General features: G+C 40.3%; 2 protein-coding genes across 8 annotated transcripts in view; both read left to right on the plus strand.

Annotated features, from left to right (window-relative positions):
• LOC138736334 (procollagen galactosyltransferase 2-like) overlaps positions 1-19,664 on the plus strand; it is a 156,331-nt gene extending 136,667 nt beyond the window's left edge. For 6 of the 7 annotated variants that reach the window (XM_069885688.1, XM_069885733.1, XM_069885714.1 and 3 more), the window contains 2 exons: positions 11,719-11,978; positions 15,927-19,664. In XM_069885688.1, the coding sequence (XP_069741789.1) occupies positions 11,719-11,959 (241 nt within the window). In that variant the 3' untranslated portion in view covers positions 11,960-11,978; positions 15,927-19,664. Of the gene's footprint in view, positions 1-11,718; positions 11,979-15,926 lie in introns of those variants that run through there. The other variant, XM_069885705.1, reaches the window with a different exon arrangement.
• Positions 19,665-21,317: 1,653 nt separating this feature from the next.
• Positions 21,318-24,444, plus strand: part of cfap157 (cilia and flagella associated protein 157) — a 43,690-nt gene continuing 40,563 nt past the window's right edge. Inside the window, exon 1 of the mRNA XM_069885742.1 lies at positions 21,318-21,481. Within this exon, the coding sequence (XP_069741843.1) occupies positions 21,384-21,481 (98 nt within the window). The 5' untranslated portion in view covers positions 21,318-21,383. The remainder of the gene's footprint in view (positions 21,482-24,444) is intronic.

Raw genomic sequence — 24,444 nt, forward strand, 5'->3', positions numbered from 1 at the left:
TTCCTTATTATTCTCTTTAGTTCATCAAAGAATTTCTCTGTTAAGGGAATTGGTAACGTTTGAAATAAGTATTGTATCCTTGGGAACACATTCATTTTAATGCAGTTCATCCTCCCTATCAACGTTAGTGGTAGTTCTTTCCAATGTTCTAAATCTTCCTGCATTTCCTTTATTAGTGGCTGATAATTTAGTTTGTACAAGTGGCTTAAGTTATTGTCTAACCTGATATCTAGGTAACGGCTTGCTTGTGTTTGCCATTTAAATGGTGATTTTTTTTTATGTTCTGTGTAATCCACATTACTCATTGGCATCACTTCACTTTTATTTGCGTTGACCTTGTACCCCAATATTTCTCCATATTCCTTCAATTTGTTATGTAATTCTTTTATTAATATCTCTGGTTCTTTTAGGTATACTATGATGTCATCTGCAAATAAACTGATTTTATACTCCCTCTCCTTTATTTTTATCCCTTTTATTTTGTTTTCTATTCATATCAGTTCTGCCAATGGTTCTATTGCTAAGGCGAACAATGATGGGGGATAATGGACATCCCTGCCTCGATTGAACTTCTGTAATACCTTAAATAAGTAGTTCCACTCTACCCTGTCAAAGGCTTTTTCTGCATCAACAGCCACCGTTGGTTTCTTATTTACTTGAGTTGCATGAATTAGATTAATAAGTTTATAGACATCCGCTGTTGGTCTTTTCTTAATAAATCCAGTTTGATCTTGTTTAACTATTTTTGGTACACAGTTGGCAAATCTGTTTGCTAATAATTTCGCTATTATCTTATAATCTGAATTAAGTAGAGTTATTGGTCTATATGATGCTGGTGTTAATGGATCTTTCCCCTTCTTTGATATTACTTTAATTATTGCTATCTTACATGAGTCTGGCAAGTTTTGTGATTCTTCTACCTGATTCATTACTTCCAGGAGAGGAGGAATTAATAATTCTTTAAATATTTTATAGAATTCTATTGGGAATCCATCCTCTCCTGGTGTTTTATTGTTCGGTAGCTTTTTTAATATATCCTGTACTTCCTCTATTTCAAATGGTTTTATCAGTTTGTTTTGTTCCTCTTCTTCCAATTTCGGCAGTTCAATTTTAGCTAAAAACTCTTCTATTTTATCATCTTTCCCCTCATTTTCAGTTTGGTATAATTGTTCATAAAATTCCTTAAAGTTTTCATTAAATCTGTTGGGTTATATGTGATTTGTTTGTCCTTTTTCCTTGATGCCAATACAGTTCTTTTAACTTGTTCTGTTTTAAGTTGCCAGGCCAATATTTTATGTGTTTTTTCTCCCAATTCGTAATATTTTGCTTTGTTTGCATTATGTTCTTCTCCACCTTGTACATTTGTAATTTTTCGTATTTTATTTTTTTGTCCGTCAATTCTCTCTTTTTCTTTATATCGTCCCTTTTCACTCGTTCTTTTTCTATACATGCTATCTCCCTTTCCTGTTGCTCTATTTCCCGATTGTAATCCTTTTTCATCTTAGTTACATAACTTATTATCTGTCCTCTAATGTAAGCTTTCATTGCATCCCAGATTATAAATTTGTCTTTCACTGATTCCGTGTTTATTTCAAAATATGTTTTAATTTGGCGTTCAATAAACTCTCTAAATTCCTGCCTTTTAAGTGCATGGAGTTTAACCTCCATCTGTATGTTCTTGGTGGGATGTCCTCCAGCTCTATTGCTAATAATAGGGGTGAATGATCTGAAAGTAGTCTAACTTTATACTCAGTTTTCCTAATTCTTCCTTGAATATGGGCCGACAACAAAAACATATCAATCCTTGAGTATGTTTTATGCCTACTCAAATAATATGAGTATTCCTTCTCCCTTGGGTGCTGCCTCCTCCATATATCCATAAGTTTAATTTCCTGTATTGATTTAACCATAAATTTGGCTACTTTATTCTTATTGCTAGTCTTTTGTCCAGTTTTATCCAACATTGGATCCAAATTAAGGTTAAAATCCCCTCCTATCAATAAATAAAATTTATTTATTTATTAACAAAATTTCTTTGTGTGTTTGCAATCTTCAAAAAAATATCCTGCATAAACTTTTTATCCTCCTCGTTAGGCGCATATATATTGAGCAAATTCCAAAATTCTGAATATATCTGACACTTTATCATTACATACCTCCCTGCTGGATCTGTTATTTCCTCCTCCATCTTAATTGGTACATTTTTGTTAATTAATATGGTTACACCTCTAGCTTTTGAATTATATGATACTATGTGACCTACCCAGTCTCTCTCTTTAATTTGTTATGTTCCACTTCAGTTAGGTGTGTTTCCTGCACAAATGCTATATCTATTTTTTTATTTTTTCAGTAAATTTAGTAGCCTCTTCCTTTTAATTTGGTTATGTATTCCATTAATGTTTATAGGTATATAGTTCAACGTGGCCATCTTATATCTTGTTTACACCTCTTTTCTGCCTCCTCACCACCTCCATCCCCCTTTTTCCCCTTTTTATCTTTTAGCTTTCCCTTTTTAAACTCAATGTATGACAACACATTTAAAACATAAAATACTCCAACAATTCCCACACCCAATAACCCCTTAACCCCCAAATGCACCCCTCTTCTCTGAGTTGCCCCTTATCCCTTGCAGGGCAACCACAACTCCCCTTTCCATTTGGTTTGCGATCTTGCTCACAAGCGTCAACTGATTTCACAGTGACGGTTATTCTCTTCCAGCACCCCCCAGAAAACACTTTTTTATACATATAACAAAGCTCTCTCTTTTTTCCCCCTTCTTCCTTCCTTCCCTTCTCTTTTCCATCTTTAGTTCTTTACATATACATTATTTTTACATCTTTATATATACTTTATCGCCAGTCTTCTTTCTTGTTACATCTCTTCTTCTCTTCTTCTGTCCTGCAAACGCTCTGCGAATTCTTGTGCTTCCTCTGGATCCAAGGACAGTCTGTTTTGCTTCCCAGGTATAAATATTTTAAGTACGGCTGGATGTCTTAACATAAATTTATAACCTTTTTTCCATAAAATCGTTTTCGCTGTATTAAATTTCTTCCTTTTCTTTAAGAGTTCAAAACTTATGTCTGGGTAAAAGAATATTTTTTGTCTCTTATATTCCAATGGCTTATTATCTTCTCTAACTTTATTCCTTGCCTGCTCCAATATATTTTCTCTTGTCGTATATCTTAAAAATTTTACTAAGATGGATCTTGGTTTTTGATGTGTCTGTGGATTCGGTACTTGTGCTCTGTGTGCCCTTTCTATTTCCATTTCTGCATGTAATTCTGTCATTCTCAAAACCTTCGGAATCCATCCTTTTATAAATTCCTTCATGTCTGCGTCTTCTTCATCCTCCTTCAGGCCCACTATTTTTGTTGTTTCGCCTACAATAGTTTTCCAAAATATCAATTTTCTGAGATAACAAACAACTCTTGTGTCTCTTTAAGTTTTTTGTCACTTTCTTTCAATTTTTCTCTTAAATCATTTACTTCCAATTCTACAGTCACTCCTCCACATTTTCTCTCTTTTCCCTATTTCTGTCATGACCAGTTCTAAACTTTGCATTTTGTCTTCTGCTCTTTTTATTTTTCTTTTAATCGCACTAAATTCTAATGATAACCATTCTTTTAATGATCTAATTTGTTCTTCAAAAAAGGCTTTATCTATTATCTGTCCATCTGTTTTACCTTCTATTTCCCTGTGAAGATCTTGGTCTTCTTCTTCCTCTTCTGTGTCTGTACCTGTGCTTGTGTCTTCTTCTTCTCTTCTTTGTATCTGTGTCTCTTCTGTTTTTCCTGATGAATTACTTCTATGCTTTTTTCTGGCCTCCTCTTGCTGGGCCTCTTGCCGTTGGTCTTCCTTTCATGGGCTGTCTGTCTGGCCTCCTGTTGACTCTCTTGTCTGTCACCCCGCTGTCGTTCTTCCTCATCTGGCTCCTTGCTCCTTTCCTCTCCATTGTTTTTATCCTCCAGCTGAGCGTCCTGATGCCGGGCGTCCCTCAGCTGTTTGTGTTGTACCTGCCCATTCCTCGGCTGACCCACCCTCCCGCCAGTGTTCACTTTTTCCTTTGATTGCACACTTTTGTTTGGCTCCGAGAGTCATTTTTGGAGTTCACCGGTCGGGAGGTCGCGACTTTGCAGGGCACTCACCAACCTTGGAGATCGGCTGCTCTTCACCACTGCAGCTCCCTGCAACTTTGTGCAGGTAAGGCCTTCTTCTTTCCTCTCCAGTGGTTTTTCTTCTTCTTTTCCCATTGTTCTTACTTTCTCTTTCTTGGATGCCATCTTCTTGTTCTTCTCTGTAACTTTATCTTCTATTTCTTGAGTTTTGTATCCGTTGAGCTCTGTCTTTTCCAAACTTTTTTTCTGGAGATGGCTGGTTCAACCCGACCGGCCACTACTCCATCATGTGACTCTCCCACCCACTGCATACTTGAGAGCACTCCTGTTTATAGCAACTTGCCAAGACTTGGTCTCGTGGGTTGTTTATGGATCATTTTAACTATCATCACATTCCTGCCCCCTTTGGTAGGACAGAAGTATAATAGGTGTCCCTGATAAAACAAGAGCAAAACATGCATTTGGCCCAGCGTCTTGAACAATGTTCCTAAATATGGCTGTTTGGCACTGGAAAACCATTTATAAATAACCCCTCTCTGTAGCTCTTGGAGAGTTCAGTACATGTTGAATACTGAGCATTTTTGCAGGAAAATTACTTTACCCGCTGGCTGCCTAGGATGTAGCATTTCATCCAGCACCTGTTTCAGTTCATTATTCGAGCTAATAGTGGTCATGTAGTTGGCAGGAGCAAGAGTTGTATTTTTTTCATTAGTGGTCCGATTGTTACATTGTCTCTTTCTGGCATTTGGTGAGCTGGCCAATGCATTTGAATGGCACGGACTTGATAATATACTCCGAAAGGTCAACTAATGCCATGCTGTACATTCACTGCTTGTGATGGGTCAGTATCAACAGGGACTTACCACTAAATTCCATACATTGGAAACTGTTAAATGACGTAAAGCACAGGGCAAGGCACTCTGCATCGAACCAGCTGCAGTCTAACTTGTCAGCTGCTGCAGTTAAATGCTAATGAAGTGAAGTGGGGAGTTTATTTTGCACCTAGTTCCTACAGTCCCAAACTTAAGAGATGATGGTGTTGCTACAGAAGTAGATATTACAAGATGTTTCATTTACAACACTAACATTCTTCAGTTCTTCAGTTTGAACCACACTTTTTTAGTGAAATGGCCACAGAGTTGCTCCAGTATGGCAGATGATTATCAGTTGTGAGCACCTTTCAGTATATGATGAGTTATTGCTGAGATATTCAAAGCAGTAAAGTCTAATCATTGTTCAGTATTAATGATCTCTGGGTACTGTTTAAGCTTGCTCAGGGATTTCTGCCAAACAGATTCTAGTTAGTCAGTTTTGTCTGCTGCTTGGGAGCATTATGATTTCTTTTAAAGATTGCAATCTGACATCCAAAGGCAAATCTGGGGCTCCCTTCTCCTTCAGTCTAATTTCTCTATCCCATTTCCTTCTATAATCCCTGAGCTCCCTCTTCCAGTACCTCTTTCTCCAGTTGTCTGAATGAACTGGAATAACATTAAGTCGCCACAGTTGCAGTAAGTGCTCAGCCAGCTCTGGAGAAAGAAATTCATCTACTCTGCTCCAACAAAGTTTCTCCAATCAAGACACGCAACAGGAGACATTACACTGATGGTATGAAATTTGGCCTGTTCACAGAGTCCAATTGCTAAGTTGATCTGAATTAAAAACAGTTCTTGGCTATGGGCCTATAGAATGTGAGTCTTTCACAGTTAAGAGACAGCCTGTCCACACTGCAGTTAAACTTTAGTCCAAGTAATGGCCATGGTGCCTGCAAATGATTGCATCATTCAGTGCCATTCCAAGATGGAACAAAGGTTATAAAGAGTTTGTAAGAATATAAATATATGAAAGTGTTGGTCATTTAGTAGATTCAGCCTTCTCCACCATGCTGTCCAGTCACACTTAATCTTGTAGCTCAAATCCACTCTTACAATAGATCTTGATTCCATGAGTATGCTCAGTCTTTGGACATGGGCAGTGATGAAATATCTGCAAGTGTTCATGGGTAGAGATTTCCCTTTAAGTGAAGGACTATCTTCTCAGCTCTTTATGAAATGATCAGCCCTTGTCTTAAGTCTACAGAATAGTATAACACAGAAACAGGCCCTTTAACTTAAGATGCCTGTACTGATGATTATTACAATTCAAACTGCACATCTACCTGCTCTTGATCAATATCAGTGGTTCTCAGACTTTTTCTTTCTACTCACATACCACTTTAACTATTCCCTATGCCATTGGTGCTCTGTGATTAGTAAGGGATTGCTTAAGGTGGTATGTGGGTGGAAAGAAAAAGTTTGCAAACCACTGTTTTAATCGTCCCTAATTGACTCGTTATGTGCATGGTTTCATAACTCCAAAGGAAATGGGCCAATGACAATTTTTCTGAAGCAAAATATTTCAGTAACAATTGGGTCTAGAGCAGTGATTCTCAACCTTCCCTTTCCACTCACATACTACCTTAAGCAAGCCCTTACTAATCACAGAGCACCAGTGGCATAGGGATTACTTAAAGTGGTATGTGAGAGGAAAGAAAAAGATTGAGAACCTCTGATCTATATCCATCCATTCCCTCCATGTTCATGTGTCTGTCTAAATACCTCATAAAGATTCCTGTATATCCACTTCCACCACTTTCCCGGTTCCACCATCGATCACTCACTCTGTTTAAAATAAAAGCATCTCATAAAGAGAGTCATAGTGTCAAACAGATTGGAAACATGCTCCTTGGCCAAATTTGCCCACACCAACTGAAATGACCCACTCACACCAGCCCCATTTGCTTGCATTTGGCCTACATTCCTCTAAAACCAAACTATCCATGTATCCTTCCATTTTTTCTTAAACTTTGCAAGCCTCAACTACCTCTTCTGCATCCCATTCTGTACACACATTAATCTCTGTTTAAAAAAAAGTCACCCCTCCGGTTTCTGTCATATCTCTTCCCCCTCACCTTAAACCTGTCTCTGGTTACCATTTCCCCTACTCTGAGCAAAAGACTCGTTAACCAAATTTATTCCTCTCATAATTTTGTATACCTTGATGAGATCACCCCTCATCTTTAAATGATTTACAATAGTCCATGCACACATCGTCTGCCTTGTGCTCGTCAAGAATCATCATCATCTCAAAAAACTCAATCAAGTTTGGAGGATGCTACTTCTCCCTTCCCAAAGCCATGCTGATTATCTCTAACAAGACCATTTTTTTTTTTCCAATTTAAATGTAAATTTAGACATCCAGTATGTAACAGATGTGAGTAGGTTCTATCCCTAAGAATGTTCTCTAGCTATTTCCCTTGCCACTGATGTTAGGCTCACTGCCCCTATAATTTCCTGGTTTGCTCCTCTAGATCTTCCTAAACAGAAGAACAACATTGTTTGTCTCCAGGCTATGACTGTATGTTGCAGTGAGAGATTTCTGAACCTTAACAGTACTATTGACATTGGAAGCAACTGGAAATAATCCAGAGTAATTGAATCAATAATTTGGGGGATATTTGCCTCTAACGAGCCTGAGTGAGCTTTCAATCTCCCTTGAGTTGACAAATAACACTGTGAGGGCAAACAGTGCAAGAGATGCTGGTGTTCATAACCCATTTTCTTGCCCTGAGGAGACCTGCTGCCTCACTGGGTTGTGTCAAAAAACTGTAATCGTCATTTTTGCTGCATAAATTGGTAGGGTCTCCAGACAAATGATCAATTGCAGGATGCTTATGAATCATTTCTTTTCTTTTTATTATTGTTTTCTTGGCAAGGAACTCAATTTATGTATTTCATTAACTTTTAATTTAAAAAAAATGATATACAGCTGAGGTTCCAGCCATTCATGCCATAATTAAATTTTAAATTTAATTTAGACATACTGCACGGTAACAGACCCTTTCGGCCCACGAGCCCGTGCCGCTCAATTACACCCAAATTGACCTACAACCCTGGTACACTTTGAACGGTGGGTTGAAACTGGAGCACCCAGAGGAAACCCACACAGATATGGGTCAAATGTCTTACAGATAGGGCTGGATTTGAACCCCAATCCTGGTCACTGGTGCTGTAACAGCCTTGTGCTAACCACTACGCTAACTGTACCTCCCTTGTCAAAAAAAATGCTCAGGAAAAAGAGGTCTCTCTTAATTGCTAACAGTGTGATGTTCCTGCAGCTGTTGGAATGGGAGCAGGGCAATAACTCTGCAAAGCTTGGCAGAGGAAGCATTTTAAGAGGCTCTGGTGAATCAAAGGAATGAATGCAAGTATCTGGCCAGGTCTGCGTGCTTTTTAGTTTGTGCGCGTCTTCTGTGCTTGGGATGGGATCTTCCTACTTCCAGAGGGATAATTTCTATGGAATGTACGAAAGAAATAAAGACAATTCCATACCCAATCTTCCTGACTGGTCATATAGAAAAGGAGAGGCTAACAATGAAAAAATTAAATTATTCACATCTGTTATTGGAGAATTTTAAATCAATCCCATCATATCTTCAACCAAGGTGTCTGCAGACTTCTGTGTTTTACTTCCTGTTGTAGCTGTGATAGAAAATCGGATCATGTGCCTTTTTTAGCTGTAACATTTTCTTTCCTATTGTTATCTTTTGGCTATTTTTTGTTTATTATTGTTTTCACCCTTGGAAGGAAGACATTTGATACAATAATATGCTTATTTCACTTTCCCATTTTTAGTTTATAATGCTGCAAGTCTCCACATCCCTTTTCTTTACACCAGTGGTTTTCACATTTTTTTCTTTCCACTCACATACTACCTTAAGTAATCCCTATGCCACAGGTGCTCTGTGATTAGTAAGGGATTACTTAAGGTGGTATGTGAGTGGAAAGAAAACGTATGAAAACCTGTTTTAATCGTACTTAATTGACTCGTTATGTGAATGGTTTCGTAACTCCAAAGGAAATGGGCCAATGACAATTTTTCTCAAGCAAAATATTTCAGTAACAATTGGCTCCAAAGGAGTGGGTGGAAAGAAAAAGTCTGAAAACCACTGCTTTACACCCTTCCCTGCCTCCAGTTGAAAGTGCCATCTTTACCTCCTCACTTTGCACCAAGTCTCCAAGGCACAGCAGACTGTTTAAAAAAAATCTTGGTGCAAATTCTATTTTGACCACAGCCACTGATATAAGAGCTTTGCACCCATTTTAAGAATTTTGTTTCTTTCATGAGGTTTTCTTCCTGCTGATTTGGTGAGCAGCGAATGAAAAATCTTCCATAAATTAATGTAATTTTAAGGATTTTAAAAGATCTTGACAAATCTAGAAGTGCGTATTTAGTGCATGTAAAAAGGGACTTTCCATGGAAAAAATATTTTAACCATTGGCTGGACCACCTCTTCTAACACAATTTTAAATTACTGATGCAAACAAAGAATTGCTGGTGCAACTCAGCAAGTCAGAGAGCATCCATGGGTAGAACTGGTCAGTCAATGCTTTTAGTGTGAATCTCTTATCAGGATTTTTTCAGTGACTGAAAATGTTTTGTAGAAATATGAAAACATAGTTTCTAGTCATTCTGAGGTACAGAACTCAGCTTCAATGTAAGTTTTTTAAAAATGTACATTCAAACTTTTTAAAAATCTGCCAACTTTACAGTGGGCTTGTCCTAAAGAGTGACTTTTAAAAATTAACTCAAAAGATTGTTGAAGTTTGATTTCTACAGTACAGTTTTCCAAATTAAAATTCCCCAGAGATTCTGTACCAATTTTCAGCAAATTTTACAGAGTAGTGAAAACCTTTATGTTGCACATCTTGGTAAATGGAAACCCCAGATTCAGTTTTTAAAGACTACATTCAAATCAGGTTCTCTTTGCTTTAAATGTGGATCTAAAGGATATTCAGTGATTTCTGCAAACACAAGCTTGCTCACAAACACAGATATACTAGACCTTTAAGGAAAGTTGGGCAGGAAACTAGACAAGTGAATAACATCTCTCAGAGGACTGGAAATTGGCGCTCAGCTGCAACTAACTTAGCTTGTGAGAGAAGAAAGCCAATTATTTTCCATCCAAGCTTCTATAATGTTAGAATTGCTGTCTTGCTAAATGATAAGCCCCTTTTCCATTGGCACCTTGTTCCAGGAATTAATTGGGAATTTACTGGGACAGGGTTCAATGGAAAAGGAACACTGTCCGAATGCTGGCATCAAATGACGTAATTTCATGCCGGGGATTAACTGCCTCTACCTCTACTCATATCCCTGATGTTGGCTGACGCCAGCGTGCTGATAAAACCAGTGGAAAAGGGACAGTAGAAAGTCACCCATTTTCAGTTGAAGGTAGAACACTCCAATCCCCAGTGGAAAAGCAATTAGCTTCCTATCCCAGGATACTGCACACCCAATTAACTGGGATGCCAGAGGAAAAAGGGCTATAATTAACTAAGTAATTACTCAACAGCCATATGTTTGAAATAAGCATTATGTCACCCTAGCATGTGAAAATAAATAACATGCATCATATAATATATGATACATTGTTACACCATCCTATTACCTTATGCCTTATGGAAAGCAATGAGGATCTTGAATCATGTCTTCCACTGAGGGATGGTACGTTACACAACAAAGGCCTTGTGCGAGCATGCAGAATGATGTAATGCTTTATAGTACTCTGCTAGTGTGCAGACTAACATAAAAAGTGACTGGAACATTCTAGTTTCATGTTATTGTTGGCCATAAGGTGGAATTCTGACATCAGTTGATTGATGGAACACAGAAGCATAATGACTGAGTATTTAATGTTCTTGAGCTTAATACCATGAACAGAGGATTCCTGCAGAATGCTGCAATAAACCAAACTAAACATCTGCACTTTATACTTTGTAGCATTTGAAGAGGCATATAGGTTAGTACAACACTGCTCCAGAAGTATTTCACGGTTAACAAAATGTTTTTATATTGTTGTTCGTGAATTGGCTAACATGTGTCACTAGATGCAGCTGTGGTATGGTCACGGTATTGTAATGTGTGCTGCTGTTGACTTGGCATGGACGAGGAGCATTAATGGTCGACAATGGGTAAAATGCAGCATTTTTCCAAACCCATTATGTAACTGCATGGATGGATGTACATGTATGTTTTTGTTGGAGGGAGGTTTTGACAGGATTGGGCTCAGCTGTGAGCCACTCACCTCTTCTGTTCAAATGACATGCTGGGGTCTCTTGTGGCCACATTTCACAGGCTGCATATTGCTACCCATGCTCATGGACAGTCTCTAGCCCATTTAGAGCCTCCCTCTGCCGTGCCTCATGTTGGTACTTACTAAATGGCCACTTGAGCAGGTCCTGTAGAATAGAGCTCCAGAGGGAGGCAGAGATTTCAGGGCAGGAGTGGGATGGATAGAATCACTACTGAAAAAAAGCAACCAAGTTAATTCCAATCTTTCCCCACACTTTGTCCAGAATCCATCTTCCGGCCTTTACAAAGCGATTCAGTCCTGAGGCAGGAGTTTGACCCAAAATGTGGTTTCTCCATTTCCCTCCATGAATGCTGCCTGACTCACTGAGTTTCTCTTGCAGTTTTTTTTTACTCGTTCCACCTCTCTTTCAGCTTGTGTATAGTTAATGTCACCAAACCTGGTGGTTTATCAAATGTCCTTTATTTCTTGCAGTGAAGAATTTAAGGAAGTTTATCCTAAACGAGACCTGTTGGCATTTTCTATTCATCCTCTGCTGGTATTCCCCACCCATTATACTGGAGATCCTGGATGGTTCAGTGACACTGAAACCTCCACCATCTGGGACGATGACTTAATGAAGACGGATTGGAGTGGCTCTCAAAAAACAGCAAAGGGCTCGCAGACAGGAGCCTCACATCAATCCATTGGGTCCACCTTGAGGGATGAACTGTAATCCTTAACATGAGTTTAAGGTAAGAAAAAAAACACAACTTCCTCCTTCGTCACGGCAAGGAAGATGGAAGGGGTGGTTGTCATCTTTGCCCCATTAACTCAGCTGGTCAATTCAGACCAGTAAGTCTGAATAAGATTCCCAGCATTTGATCCAGAAGGGCCATTTGACCTTAATACAACTGATGCACTCACATGTCTGTCCAGGGCCTTGTGTACTATCCCACCCTGACCACCCGCAGATTGGAGGAACAACACCTTATTTTCTGTCTGGACATCCTCCAGCCAAATGGCATTAACATTGCCTTTACTGCCTTCCACTAAACCTATTTCCCTTTTCTTTCTCCTCCTCCTTTTCCTGTCTTTCCAGTTCCTCTATCTGCCCAGACATCCCTCCTGCCCCTCATTCCTGCTGTCTCCTCCCTCCTTTCGCCACTCCACCTCCCCCCCGCCCCCACCCCCCCAATCTTTTGTTTGGACGCCTGCTGGCATTTTCTCATACTTTGCTGAAGGGATCAAGCCCGAAACGTCAGTTCTGTATCTTTACCTTTGCTTCATAAAGGACACAGTTTGACCTGCTGAGCTTCTCCAGCTTTTTGTGTTTTTTACTTCAACCACGATGTCTACAGAATTTTGTGATTTACATGTATTTTGATTAATGTTGCTTAAAGGATACATGTTTACCAGGAATCTCCAGAGCCTTACTTGGATATCTCATCAGAAAAAAAAGAAAATGGTGCTTCCTACAGTACTGCATTCCCTCAGCATTACAGGGGTTTCACCCTAGAGTTTTGTGTGCAAGTGTGTGACACAAAGTTTGAACCCACAATATTATGACTTGGCAAGAGAGCTAACCAGTAAGCCACCCTGCATATAATGTGGCAACCAGGCAATCTGTGTTTTGAGCTCAAATGTTTTGGAGGATAGAATGACCAGCCATATTAAATTTAGTGTTTCAGTAAAGTACCTATTCTCGGAAAGTGAATCACTGAGCTATATTATTGGAGTGACCAATGAGAATGCTCCAGCTCACTAAAACTACCATGTGTGTCAGGCAACACGATATCCAATGTTCCAGGGATCTCCTGGCATGGAGCCTCGGTCTTCCCATTGCACTGTGAACATATGTTGCAGATGTGTTTCAGACTATGGATATACAGCTGAGCAATGCAAAGCACAGGGATAACTGGGCTGATTGACTAAAATTACCCTTCCTAAAAAAAAGCATGAGGTCACTAAGCTGGCCCCACATTCTGAAGTTAGAAATCGTTACTCCAAAGACCTGAATGCTGCTTGAGTGGGGAATGGAGGGAGAGTAAACTAAATGTGCTGTCATTGAAATGAGGTTTAAACCAAGGCTCAACTAGGTGGTAAAGACCTTATGCTTGCAATTGAAAAAGCACTCTGCCTTAGTAGGCTTGCCAATATTTATTCCACAATATTCCACAACCAATATTACGAAAACAAAAAACTATGACAATTGTTTCACTACTCTTGGTGATATCTTGCTGTCCATAAATTGACTGTAAACATGCGGTGGAATGCCTTGATATCCTGCTGTTGCAAATATATTTCTTCCTTTTAATCTGAAAATAATCTTCTTTGAACATCAACATTTACAATACTGTATGAAATTTGGCTTTAACTTGCTTGATTTGCTCCAATTGCTCCCCCTTGTGGATCAGCTGATAATTGCATCACAATGGGAACAGTGTTACAGAGTCCAGAGGACCCCAAAAACCAGCAGCAATAGACATTCACAACACATGGTTTCTTAAACAAAAATAGTTTTTAATTATATTTGAACAAGAACACAGAACTAAATTTTAACTTATTACTTAACCTACCTAACTACTTAATTTCCCCCCCCCCCACCCCTAACACTAAGCGAGAGTGTGTGTAATGTATATTTAAGATTAGAAAAGTTCTTTGATCACAGTCCAATCTCACTGATTGCAGGCAATTCTTGTACTATGCACAGAAGTTAGCATTAACAAAGTTCACCAGTCTTTGGTGCTTAACAGGCAGATGGTTACCACTCAGGAGAGTTTTTGCTGGTTTTTAGAGAGAGGTTCCTTTTCCAGGACATCCACAACTGATTCCTTCTCAATCAGTCTTGCTGATGAAACTTGTCCCCTTCAGGGTTCTCCAGATGATCCTCTTTCTTTCAGGTCACCTTTCACACTGCCAGTCTTCTCCTTTGACCAGGCAGCCTTCCAAAGTTTGCCAGCTTGTCCTTCTGGAACTGATTTCTATCTCCTCTATCTCTGTTTCACACCCTTCCTCTCTGAGAGCAAAACAGTTCTCCCATGCCTGCAAAGATCACATGTTCTCCCAGGCAAGCTGCTGTCAATATTTTGTTGCCTCCTGCAAAACACATTCTGCAAAAGTCCTGCAAATATTCTGTGTTTTAAAATGTGTGTGTGCAAGCTGCTCTAACAATTCCTCCCAAACCACCTCTAAATACTCTGTCACAACAGAAAGAAAAGAAACAGGCAAAATACACTCTTCGATGCTGAAATTTGGAACAAAAAATACAGCACTGGAAGAATTCTGTTGGTCGTGCTGTATCAGTGGAAGCAAAAGATGTAGGTCAACATTTTAGGATGAGTCCCTGCATTAGGACTGAGAAGAGGAAAGAATGATAAGTGGAATCATCTGGAGAAAGGGATGGTTGGCAGATGGAACCAGGTGGAGAGAAGACGAGAGGAAAGATGCATAAAGGAAGAAGAAAGCAAAGTGGATTGGTGATTGTGTGTGTCAACTAAAAATGAAAAAAAAATCAACGTTCATACCATTGGATTGTTAGCAATCCAAGCAGAATACAAGATGTTCTTCCACTTTGCATTTGGCCTCTCTGTAGCAATGGAGTTCCACCTATCACCCAAAAACCTCTGTCTAACCCTCTTCCTCCAACTGGTTCTATCTGCTCCTAATGCCGTCCCCATCTGGTTACTCCAAACAGCCTCTAAGCACTCCCCCCACCCTCCCAGTATTATTATTATTTGCTGGCAATCTTTCCTTGTATCTCAGTTGTGATGTGGGGTCTCAACCCGAAACATCTCCACACACCTTTCATCTCCACACAGATGAGAAATAATGTCACAACTGAGAGATTCAAGGCAGCAGAGATGCTCCGTCTCTGCCTTTAGAAAAGTGAAAGAAGAAGAATAATTTGGCTGCAGGATGTCCTAAAGTATATTAGAATACTCAAATAAAAATAAGTGAAATGCTCGGCATGTCAGGTGGCAGCTTAAAGTGGAAAGGAGCAGTAACATTTCAGGTCCATTATCTTCTATTAGAATCTTTTGAAGTTTGTAATTTCGGAGAACCAGCTATCACAAATGGCAAACTGATCATGTCATCTGTTTTTTGTGATGCTGATTATTAATATTATTCAGATTTCCTGCACTTCTTCAAAATTATATTATGTGATCATTTAAATGCACTGTGAGGGTGGGTGAGGTGTGGCTTTAAAACTTCATCTAAAAGGTGACAACTGTTAGGTCTGCTTTGTTCATGAATGAGTGAGTCAGACACCAGACTGAGTCGAAATCAAGGTTCTTTGTTCTTTATTGCCGGATTGTAACACTTGCAACTAACAGTGTTAGTTGGAGAAGGCGCATTCTGCCGTTATCAGCAAGTGGTGTTTTTTATATACCTTAGGATACGTACTTAGTAAATTATCATACCATGACATTGTCCAATGAATAAACTGTTGCTGTCCCTCCTGCACATCAATTTGTCATCCCCATTCTTATCTTGAGAGTACAAGGTCACAACTGCATCTTGTTACAGCCCAGCACTGGGTGACTCCTTCTACATTCCCAGCTCATGATGTTTTTACCTAACACACCTCCAGCAATATGGCACTCAAGGGTGGAATGCTCAGTCTTCCGACTGGGAAGCAAAAATAAGTGAAAAGAAAACTTTTCAAAAATTTTTTAATTAAAATCTTACTCTGTTTTCAGAAAGTGAACGTCCTCAGGAAATTGGTGTTTCGAACCGAGAGAACTATGAATGAATATTGGCCAGCTGCAGTGCTTGTGAACTTCTTTCAAAGCTCATCTGCCAGATTCAGGCTGCACAGCGAGACAGAGGAACATGGACAAGGGACAAAATTGTTCACTCTCATCTCAGCACTTTAACTGCGTGTAGTACAGAGGTGGCACCACTGCTTAGAAGGCAGAACCCATAAAGGCAAAACATTGAATAAACTGCAATATAGAATGATCCAGCACCTCAACAAGGAGACAAAATATTGTGTGTTAGTAGATGGATTCTTCAAGACCTTTAAACCTTAAACCCAACTCTCTCCCAATGTGTAGTCAATAATGTTAAGAAAAATGTCTGTGTTTGAAAAGGACCGTGTTAGAATTTCCTATTGGTCCTCTGTGTTCCCATTCTGCAAAGAAGCAAGAGACCATTTACATAGAGAGAGGATTTGTGCCTTTGTTGAGATCATGAAATTGTATGCCAGAGAAAGAAGAACAATATGAGCAAAATGTCAAGTACAGGCAGAACGGGCCAATCATCCTCTTTCTGTGTTGTACCGTTCCATTATGCCATGAATTCCTGGGTAGTACAAAGGCAGGGCAAAAGATAGAGACCACATCCCTAAACATACTGGGAGTAGTAATCTGTACAGTCAGAGGTTTCGGGATTGACTGATCTCAGCTGGCTTGGTGATGGCAGCAAAATCACACTTGGTCTGGGAAGGAGTTCCTGAGATAAACTTCTATGTTCAGTCACTGGGAGAGATCAGTTAGTAATTGAATACCACCACTCCTTGTGGGAGTGTCACTGGCAAGATTGCATCAGTCCATTTAAAGAGAATTCCATATTGTTACCTCTAACAGCCCACGGTATAGGTAGTGAAGACCAAAAATAAACCAACAGAATGACGTAGTCAACCCCAGTCTAACTTTAGAATAGTAATCCTATCTTTGGAGAGAAGATGAACAGTGTCCAATGTTTTTTTTTTAAAAAAAATACTTCTAAGATAACTTAAAAATATGTCTGATCTTTCCAACAAAGTTTGGAAAATTAACTCCCAGCTTTGTTTTTTAATTAAAATTTTTTTTTTAATTTCTCCTGTTGAGAAATACCTAGAGGTTAGAGGGTCAGTTTCTAATACTGGAGTAAGTCCAGTTCTTTCGTATTAAAGAGGACTTGTAATTAGTGTTGAGGAGTAGAGGAAGGGTGAGGCTGAACCACCAATGCAGTTTAAACTCTTGTCGGAGATGCAGATTTGCTGCGCAAGTTCAGAGATGGCCAAGCTCAAGGACATGTCAGAAAGGCCATTTTCAAAGAGCAGAAAAGCTCACAGAATGAAGTCTGTAAAACTACACACAGGAACTGCTGAAATGGGCTTTGGCAGAAACATGTCAAACCTTTTGCCAGCCCCACTAGCATGAGCAGGAAGTGGTCTTCCTCCTCTGTGACTGGGTTCAAATGTGCCTTTTAGAGCTGGAATGAGAACTGGGCAAAGGTTTCTCTCAGTCCCTGCTGCAATCTTGGTATTTTTTTGTCTGTATTTAAATGGACAGAAGTTCAAAAGTGGGAGCAAGGAAGCAAAAAGAAAAATTCTGGTCAAGATATTTAAAGAATCAATACCACTGTCTTGCAGATCTCTTTGCATACTGCATTTAATTGTAAACCTGTAAAAATGTCTGACTTGCATGGGGAGCATTTCCTTGGGATGGGTCATTGTTACACTACAGATTAATATTTTCGACACCGCTCTTTACACTGTTCAGCTGGTCTGAGTTTTAAAAAGATCGTTGTAAATTAAGAGTTTGTTTTTTCTTTTGCACCAGCACATTTTTTTAGGATAAAGATGCATTTTAATCTGTTTTAATTAATGCAACAATCTATGTCCCTGAAACGCATTTCTAGGACAAGCTCAAAAAATTTTTGATGAACCACAGTTCAAAGAGGCAACAGCACCAGTGTTAATTAAAAATGAAATGCCAACCTACTGAAGCTGGAGCACAGAATTTAACATTTCTAAAACAATAAAAGAGCATGAAATAAACAGAGCAAAACATTATCTTAATGGCATATTAGATCAAACACTCTGATCCTGCCACATCTAGTGGGATGGGCAAATAAATAGATAACATTTATTGTAATTTACATTGCACAATGTACATATGCACCAAAACTCTTGCTGCAACTGAACAGGCACTTTGTTTAAAAAAAAACAATCCTATACTGAATTAAAAAGAAACAACAAAATACAGCAAAACTAGATAACAAATACAATAAAGCCACTGGTATCCGGCACCAACAGGGATTAGTAGATGCCAGATCAGTGAATTTTCTGGTTGCTTGAGATCACATGTTGTGTGATTGGTAAACTAACAGCAAGGTGTGCCAATTGTAAACCCGTATTTTTTACCTATTTATTTTCCATGATATTTTGCCGGCTGTTTGAGGCTGCCAGTTGCTTGAATTCTGGATAACAGGTTCAAAAAATGTGACTTAACAATCATGCAGGTAATCCTTTCACAGTGTCAGCACAGTCCCTGATTAGTGTAACAAGGGGAGGTTCAAGAGCCTGACAGCTGTTGAAAGGAAACTGTTTTTGAACCTAGAAGTGCCTGCCTTCTGTACCTTCTACCCAAAGGTAGAGAGGGGAGAATTATGACAAATTACACAGTGGTGGCAATGGTAAATAGAAATGAATGCAACAATATACAATGATGGAAATGTATGGATACCAAACTAAGGGTGGGAACAGACTTGTTAAAAATATTTTATTTTTCATTTTCCATCAATAAACAAGATAAGATACAGAAAATACACAGATATCCCCTAACAATCTACATGCACGTGGTGTTTCTCCCCCTCCCTCTCCCGCCCCCCTAAAAAAGGGAAAGAAAAGGAAGTCACATGCAGATAGGAAGGTGAAGAAAGCTTATGGTATGTTGGCCTTTATAAATCAGAGCACTGAGAATAGGGGCTGAAATGTTATGTTAAAATTGTACAAGGCATTGGTGAGGCCAAATTTGGAGTATTGTGTGCAGTTTTGGTCAACAATTTGGAGAGAGTGCAGAGAAGATTTACTAGAATGTTGTCAGGGTTACAGGGTTTTAAGTTATAGGGAAAGGTTAAATAAGTTAGGTCTTTATTCTTTGGAGTGTAGAAGGTTGAGAGGGGATTTGATTGAGGTAATTAAAATTATTGGGATAGAGTGAACGTGGAGAGGCTTTTTCCTTTAAGAAAGGGGGAGATACAAACAAGAGGACATGAAGTGAGAGTTGGGGGATAAAGTTTAGAGGAAACATGAGGGGGGGACTTCTTTACTCAGAGGGTGGTGGGTGTCAGCAAGCTTCCAGACGATGTGGTGGAGGCAGGCTCGATATTAGCATTTAAGGAGAAGTTAGATATGTATATGGATGGGAAAGGAATGAACGGTTATGGGTTGAATGTAGGTCAGTGGGGTTAGGTGGGAGAAAGTGTTTGGCATGGACTAGAAGGGCCAAGTTGGCTGTTTCTGTGCTGTAATTGATATATGATTATAAAGAGGCTGGGTGTGGTGTCGGCGCTTATGACGAGTGACCATGGAGGCTGATTTGCCACCCCCTTATGTAATTTCTTGTGTTAATCCACCTTTTGGTATTTTTGTTGGGGTGTGGCTGCAGCTGTGCTCCCATGTATGTCAGATATGGCTGCCATATTTTAATAAAAGTGCTATGTCAGTTTGTAAGATTCTATATGGTTTTTTTTTCCATGGGAATAGAGCTGTGCATCTCTGTGGTCCAAATACTGATAAGAAGAGGGGAGAGAAGAGGGGAGTCAGACCTCCAGGTCATTGCTATACATTTTACTAATGGACAAAGCAATTAATACAAATTGAATTTAGTTAATTTGTAGCTTATGTCCATAAGGTTCCCCAGCAGATACAATGTTGGGTCTGGCAGAAAGGTTTCTTTTGTTATCCTGGTTAGTATATTGGCCAAATCCTGCCAAAATGGGGCTACCGTTGCACAGGACCAGGTGACGTGAACAAATGATCCTGGCTCCACTCCACACCTGAAACGCATCTCCGGCACCTCCAGTTTTGCTTTGTGATGTGAAGTAGAGCTGGTGCAGAAAGTTGTATTGAATCAGTCTGTATCTAGAATTGATCCCTGTTGTACACTGTCTCTATGTCAATTAGACCAGCATCTCAAGTCAATTGTGATGCCAGGCCTGACTCCCATCTCTCTCTTGATCCATGCAGCCCTCGTATGGCATTCACCTTGAAGTACTGAGCTGGTTCTTGAAATAAATTTGAGTGTGTTTCCCAGTTGAAGCATCCCTTCAACCTCGCTAGGTGTAGGCGGGGTAATTGCATGGCCCCACCTATCCTTAAGAAATGATCTTAACTGGAGGAAACAATGAAAGGTCCCAAAAGACAAATCATGTTTACCTTTTGCTGCTCTAAGGTCATAAGCTGCTTCCCTTTGTAGCAATCCTCAATATATTGGATCCCATGCCAATGCCAAATCTGCAGGATTTTGTTCCCCCTGTTCATGGGCATCAATTCATTGTGAGTCTGTGGCACCTTAGGCAATATCTCCACTTTCCAATACACTTCTTGATCTCGTATTTTAATCAGACATTTCAGTACTTTTTTCCCTATTAATTTGGCATCCCATTTGTATAGTTTGCGTGCAATCCCATTTGCACCCAAGCAGGTGGTTTCCCCCTGGTGGGAATAGACTTTGAATGTGTTTTTTTTTAATTTAGACATACAGCAGGGTAACAGGCCATTTGGGCCCATGAGTCCACGCCGCTCAATTACACCCAATTAACCTACACCCTGCTACGTTTGGAACGGTGGGAGGAAAGCGGAGCCCCCAGGGATAACCCGCACAGACAGTGCTGGATTCGAACCCCATTCCCGATCACTGATGCTGTGAAGGCGTTGTGCTAACCGCTCTGCCCACCATATATTTTGTGTATCTATCTATACACACACCTATATATTTGCTTCCTATGGATGCTGTGGGACTTGCTGAAGTTTCACTGCAGTTTATCTTCTTCCTTTGACTGCAAGATAAAAGCAGTGACAGACACTTACCTTAACGCCGCTCTCTGAAGCAAAGTTCTTACCCTGACGCTATGGGGAGGTCACTTTAAATGCAAGCCTCATAGTTCTGACAGACACAGCAAGGCCCCAACCGCAAGTGACAGCAATGCAACGGTTCTCATCAATTAAGTGGGAGGGACACATGGGCACGCAGAGCCAGCCATGAAACCCTGACCTCCTATGGGCGTCGCTCAGTGCTCACCACAATCACCGCGTCTCGCATCAAACCCCGCGAGGCTCCGCCTTCCTGTGATGTGAGCATGCGCCAGAAGTCGTTTGGTTGCTATGGCGCGGCGGGTCTTAGCAACGGGCATCAAGCTGCCAGTCTGGCGGAGGCACCGTGGCCATGCCGCCCAAAAAGAAGGAGAGGCCCACTGCCCTGTCGGCCACGGAGAGGGAGCTGTACAACATCCAGGTGCAGGACCTGGAGATCAGGGTGAGCAGGTCAGTGGCCGGGGGGGGGTGTTGATGCGCGGGTCACGCCACGTGGGCCCCAAGTCCGGGCAGGCGAGCCGAGGTCAAGGTGCAGACACTGCCAGCTCATGCTGGGGGAAACGATGCAAATATCCTGCAAAACGCTTTAGGAAATGCAAACACAGTTGCTTTCAAAGCAGCTAATGTTGAAATAGGCACTGGATTCAAATAGCCAGAAAAGTGCAATAGTGATTGGAAGGTAAATGGCAGGGTTAGTTCATGACACCAGTGGAAAATAAAGACTGGTTCCGGTGACGCTGGCACCTTTCTGATTGAGGATGAATATTGTTGTGAATGCTTCATTCTTGTCCTTCGCACTTGTGCGATGGGCTCTGTCTGCCAGGTATTCAGGGAGTCATCTCCTGCCATTTAGCTGTTTCACGATTTGCAACGAGAGGTGGTAGAACTTCAAAGGCTTGGTTTAATCTAGTTTTTTTGGGGGGTGGGGTTTGGAATTTTCCACCATCCTGAGGCCATAGTGCCTCTCCTAGGTGCAACCAGGATTCAATTGTGCCTCTTCCAAGGTCGTGCGCTGCATTTGGTGCTTCTCTGTATTGGAGAAACCAGATGCAGATGGTACAATTGCCCTCTAGAACACTTCCATTCCATTGGTAAGAGTGACTCTGAACTGGTTGTCTTTTGAATTCTACATTTTTCCTTCTCTTTCTTCCCCCTGTCCTTTGCACTGTTGGACTCTGGCTTTAATTTATTTACTCTTAATTTAGTCTATGTGTGAGCTGAGTCCAGCGCGTTCGTTGAATGAAGTGATAGGAGAAGGTATTCGGTTCAACAGTCAGTTTATTACCCCACACAGCACAGCACAGCACAAGAATAAAACTTAACAGAGCTCTGGGTCAGTCTGTTAGTTCATAGGTCACCTGCCAGTGAGCTACTCCCCGAGACCGACCCCTATTGTCCAGTTGGCACAGTTTATATAGGTCAATCTTATCACACAGAACAAAAGTTGTTTTCCCTGCTAGATCTTTTTGCATAAGGGTTATCACAAGTCATCTCCTGTTTTGCAGATTTCTGGGGTGTAGCATTCCCATGTTAATCCTCCAGGCCAGACTATCCTGTTGTTTAGATCTGAAATTAATTCATCCCCAGATATTTCTAATCACCATTTGGTCCCTGTCTGGCCAATTTCTGCTGTTCTCTTTAACACCTCCTCGTGCCTTAATCTTCCTCCCAGACTGGTTTTCCATTCCCTTTGATTCTTGCGGGCCATTCTTTGTTCTGATCTGGCCTGTGTCTCCTGTGCTACTTCCCACCTCCTTCAGTTGAGCATTCCTCCTAAATCGTTTTATGCATATCCTCTCCCTGTATCTTGGGAGCGGCCAACTTCTGTTCAGCCAACTTTGCTCCATGCTGTGACAGCCACTTAGCCACATTCCTCTTTCCCTGACTCATGCAGGACAAATAAACTTATTGATTAATCATTTATTTCATACTGTTTTAACCCCTAGATTCCAACAGCACCTTGCCTTCATCTTTTCTCTTAACATTTTCCCAGACTTAATTTCAGATTTACTAGTCTGCACAACATTAACCTGATAAGGCCTACTCATCTGTTCCACATTAAACCCTCTGAAAAGGCTTACTGTTCTGAAATTTGTTTGTGAATCAGGGCATATTTGTCTCTCCCGTCCAGGTATAATTTAATCTCATTTGAAACACCCCTTTTAATTTCCTCAATTCATTATAACACATATAACATAACAATTACAGCACGGAAACAGGCCATTAGGCCCTTCTAGTCCGCACCGAACCAAACACCCCTTTCTAGTCCCACCTCCCTGCACAATGCCCATAACCCTCCATCTTCTTCTCATCCATATACCTGTCCAACCTTTTCTTAAATAATACAATTGACTCCGCCGCCACTATTTCTCCTGGAAGATCATTCCACACGGCTACCACTCTCTGAGTAAAGAAGTTCCCCCTCATGTTACCTCTAAACCTCTGCCCCTTAATTCTTAACTCATGTCCTCTTGTTTTAATCTTTCCTCCTCTTAACGGAAATAGTCTATCCATTAACGGAAATAGTTCTTTCAATCTGTCAAAATCATTTTGAGGTGCACCAATGGTCAAAACGTGCAGAATTTCTAGAGCAAAATCCATACTAGATTGGTTCTAGGTTTTCACCAAACTCTTAAATTTTTGTCTATATGGTTCTTGAACCAACTCATAAGTTTTCAAAATTTGCCACTTGCTTTGTCGTCAAACTAGAGTATGCAATTTGTGCTTTTCCCTTCAATACATTTTGGAGAATAAGAGGCCATTTTTTGGCCATCTTGAGCTCTCAGCAACTTTTTCAAAAAGCTGAAAATATGTATCTATATCAAAAGGAGGAAACAGATTGACCTCTCTACTAGCCGAAAACCTCTCACCAGGAATTACAGCCTCAATTCTCTTATCTCCCTCCATCTCAATTTTTAACTTCTCTAACTGAAACTGTGACAGATTATGTTGTGCTTGTATTGTATATAGAGATGTTTTTGGGAGATAAATTAGGGCAGGTTTTTTAGTGTCGGTCACATACAAACACTTTAAAACAGATCTTATTTAAAATACTGGAGCTCTGCTCTTGCTCGGCATGCCGGCGCCAAGAGCCTGGAGAGTGCTGGAGTGGAACTTGCTGTTCGAAGAGGGCCATGTGGTTTTGCAAGCAGAGAGAGAGAGTCAAACAGGCTTTTTCTGAGAGCTACAGAGATCATTTCTGCAGTTTGACAGTCAGCAGCAACAGCTGGGACTGGAACATTTTTGGGGCTTGTCCGTTCGGATTTAAAATTGGAGTTTTTGTGATTTATTAGTTAATTGTATGTTTTCAAGCTAATTTAAAGCTTGTGTGTGTAAAAACAGCAGCAATAATTGTTGATACATTTTTGTCACAACCATCACTTGCAGAACTGCAGAGCAAGAGAGGAAATTAT

This window comes from Narcine bancroftii, chromosome 1, assembly GCF_036971445.1.
Source record: "Narcine bancroftii isolate sNarBan1 chromosome 1, sNarBan1.hap1, whole genome shotgun sequence".
NCBI classification, from domain to species: Eukaryota; Metazoa; Chordata; class Chondrichthyes; order Torpediniformes; family Narcinidae; genus Narcine; species Narcine bancroftii.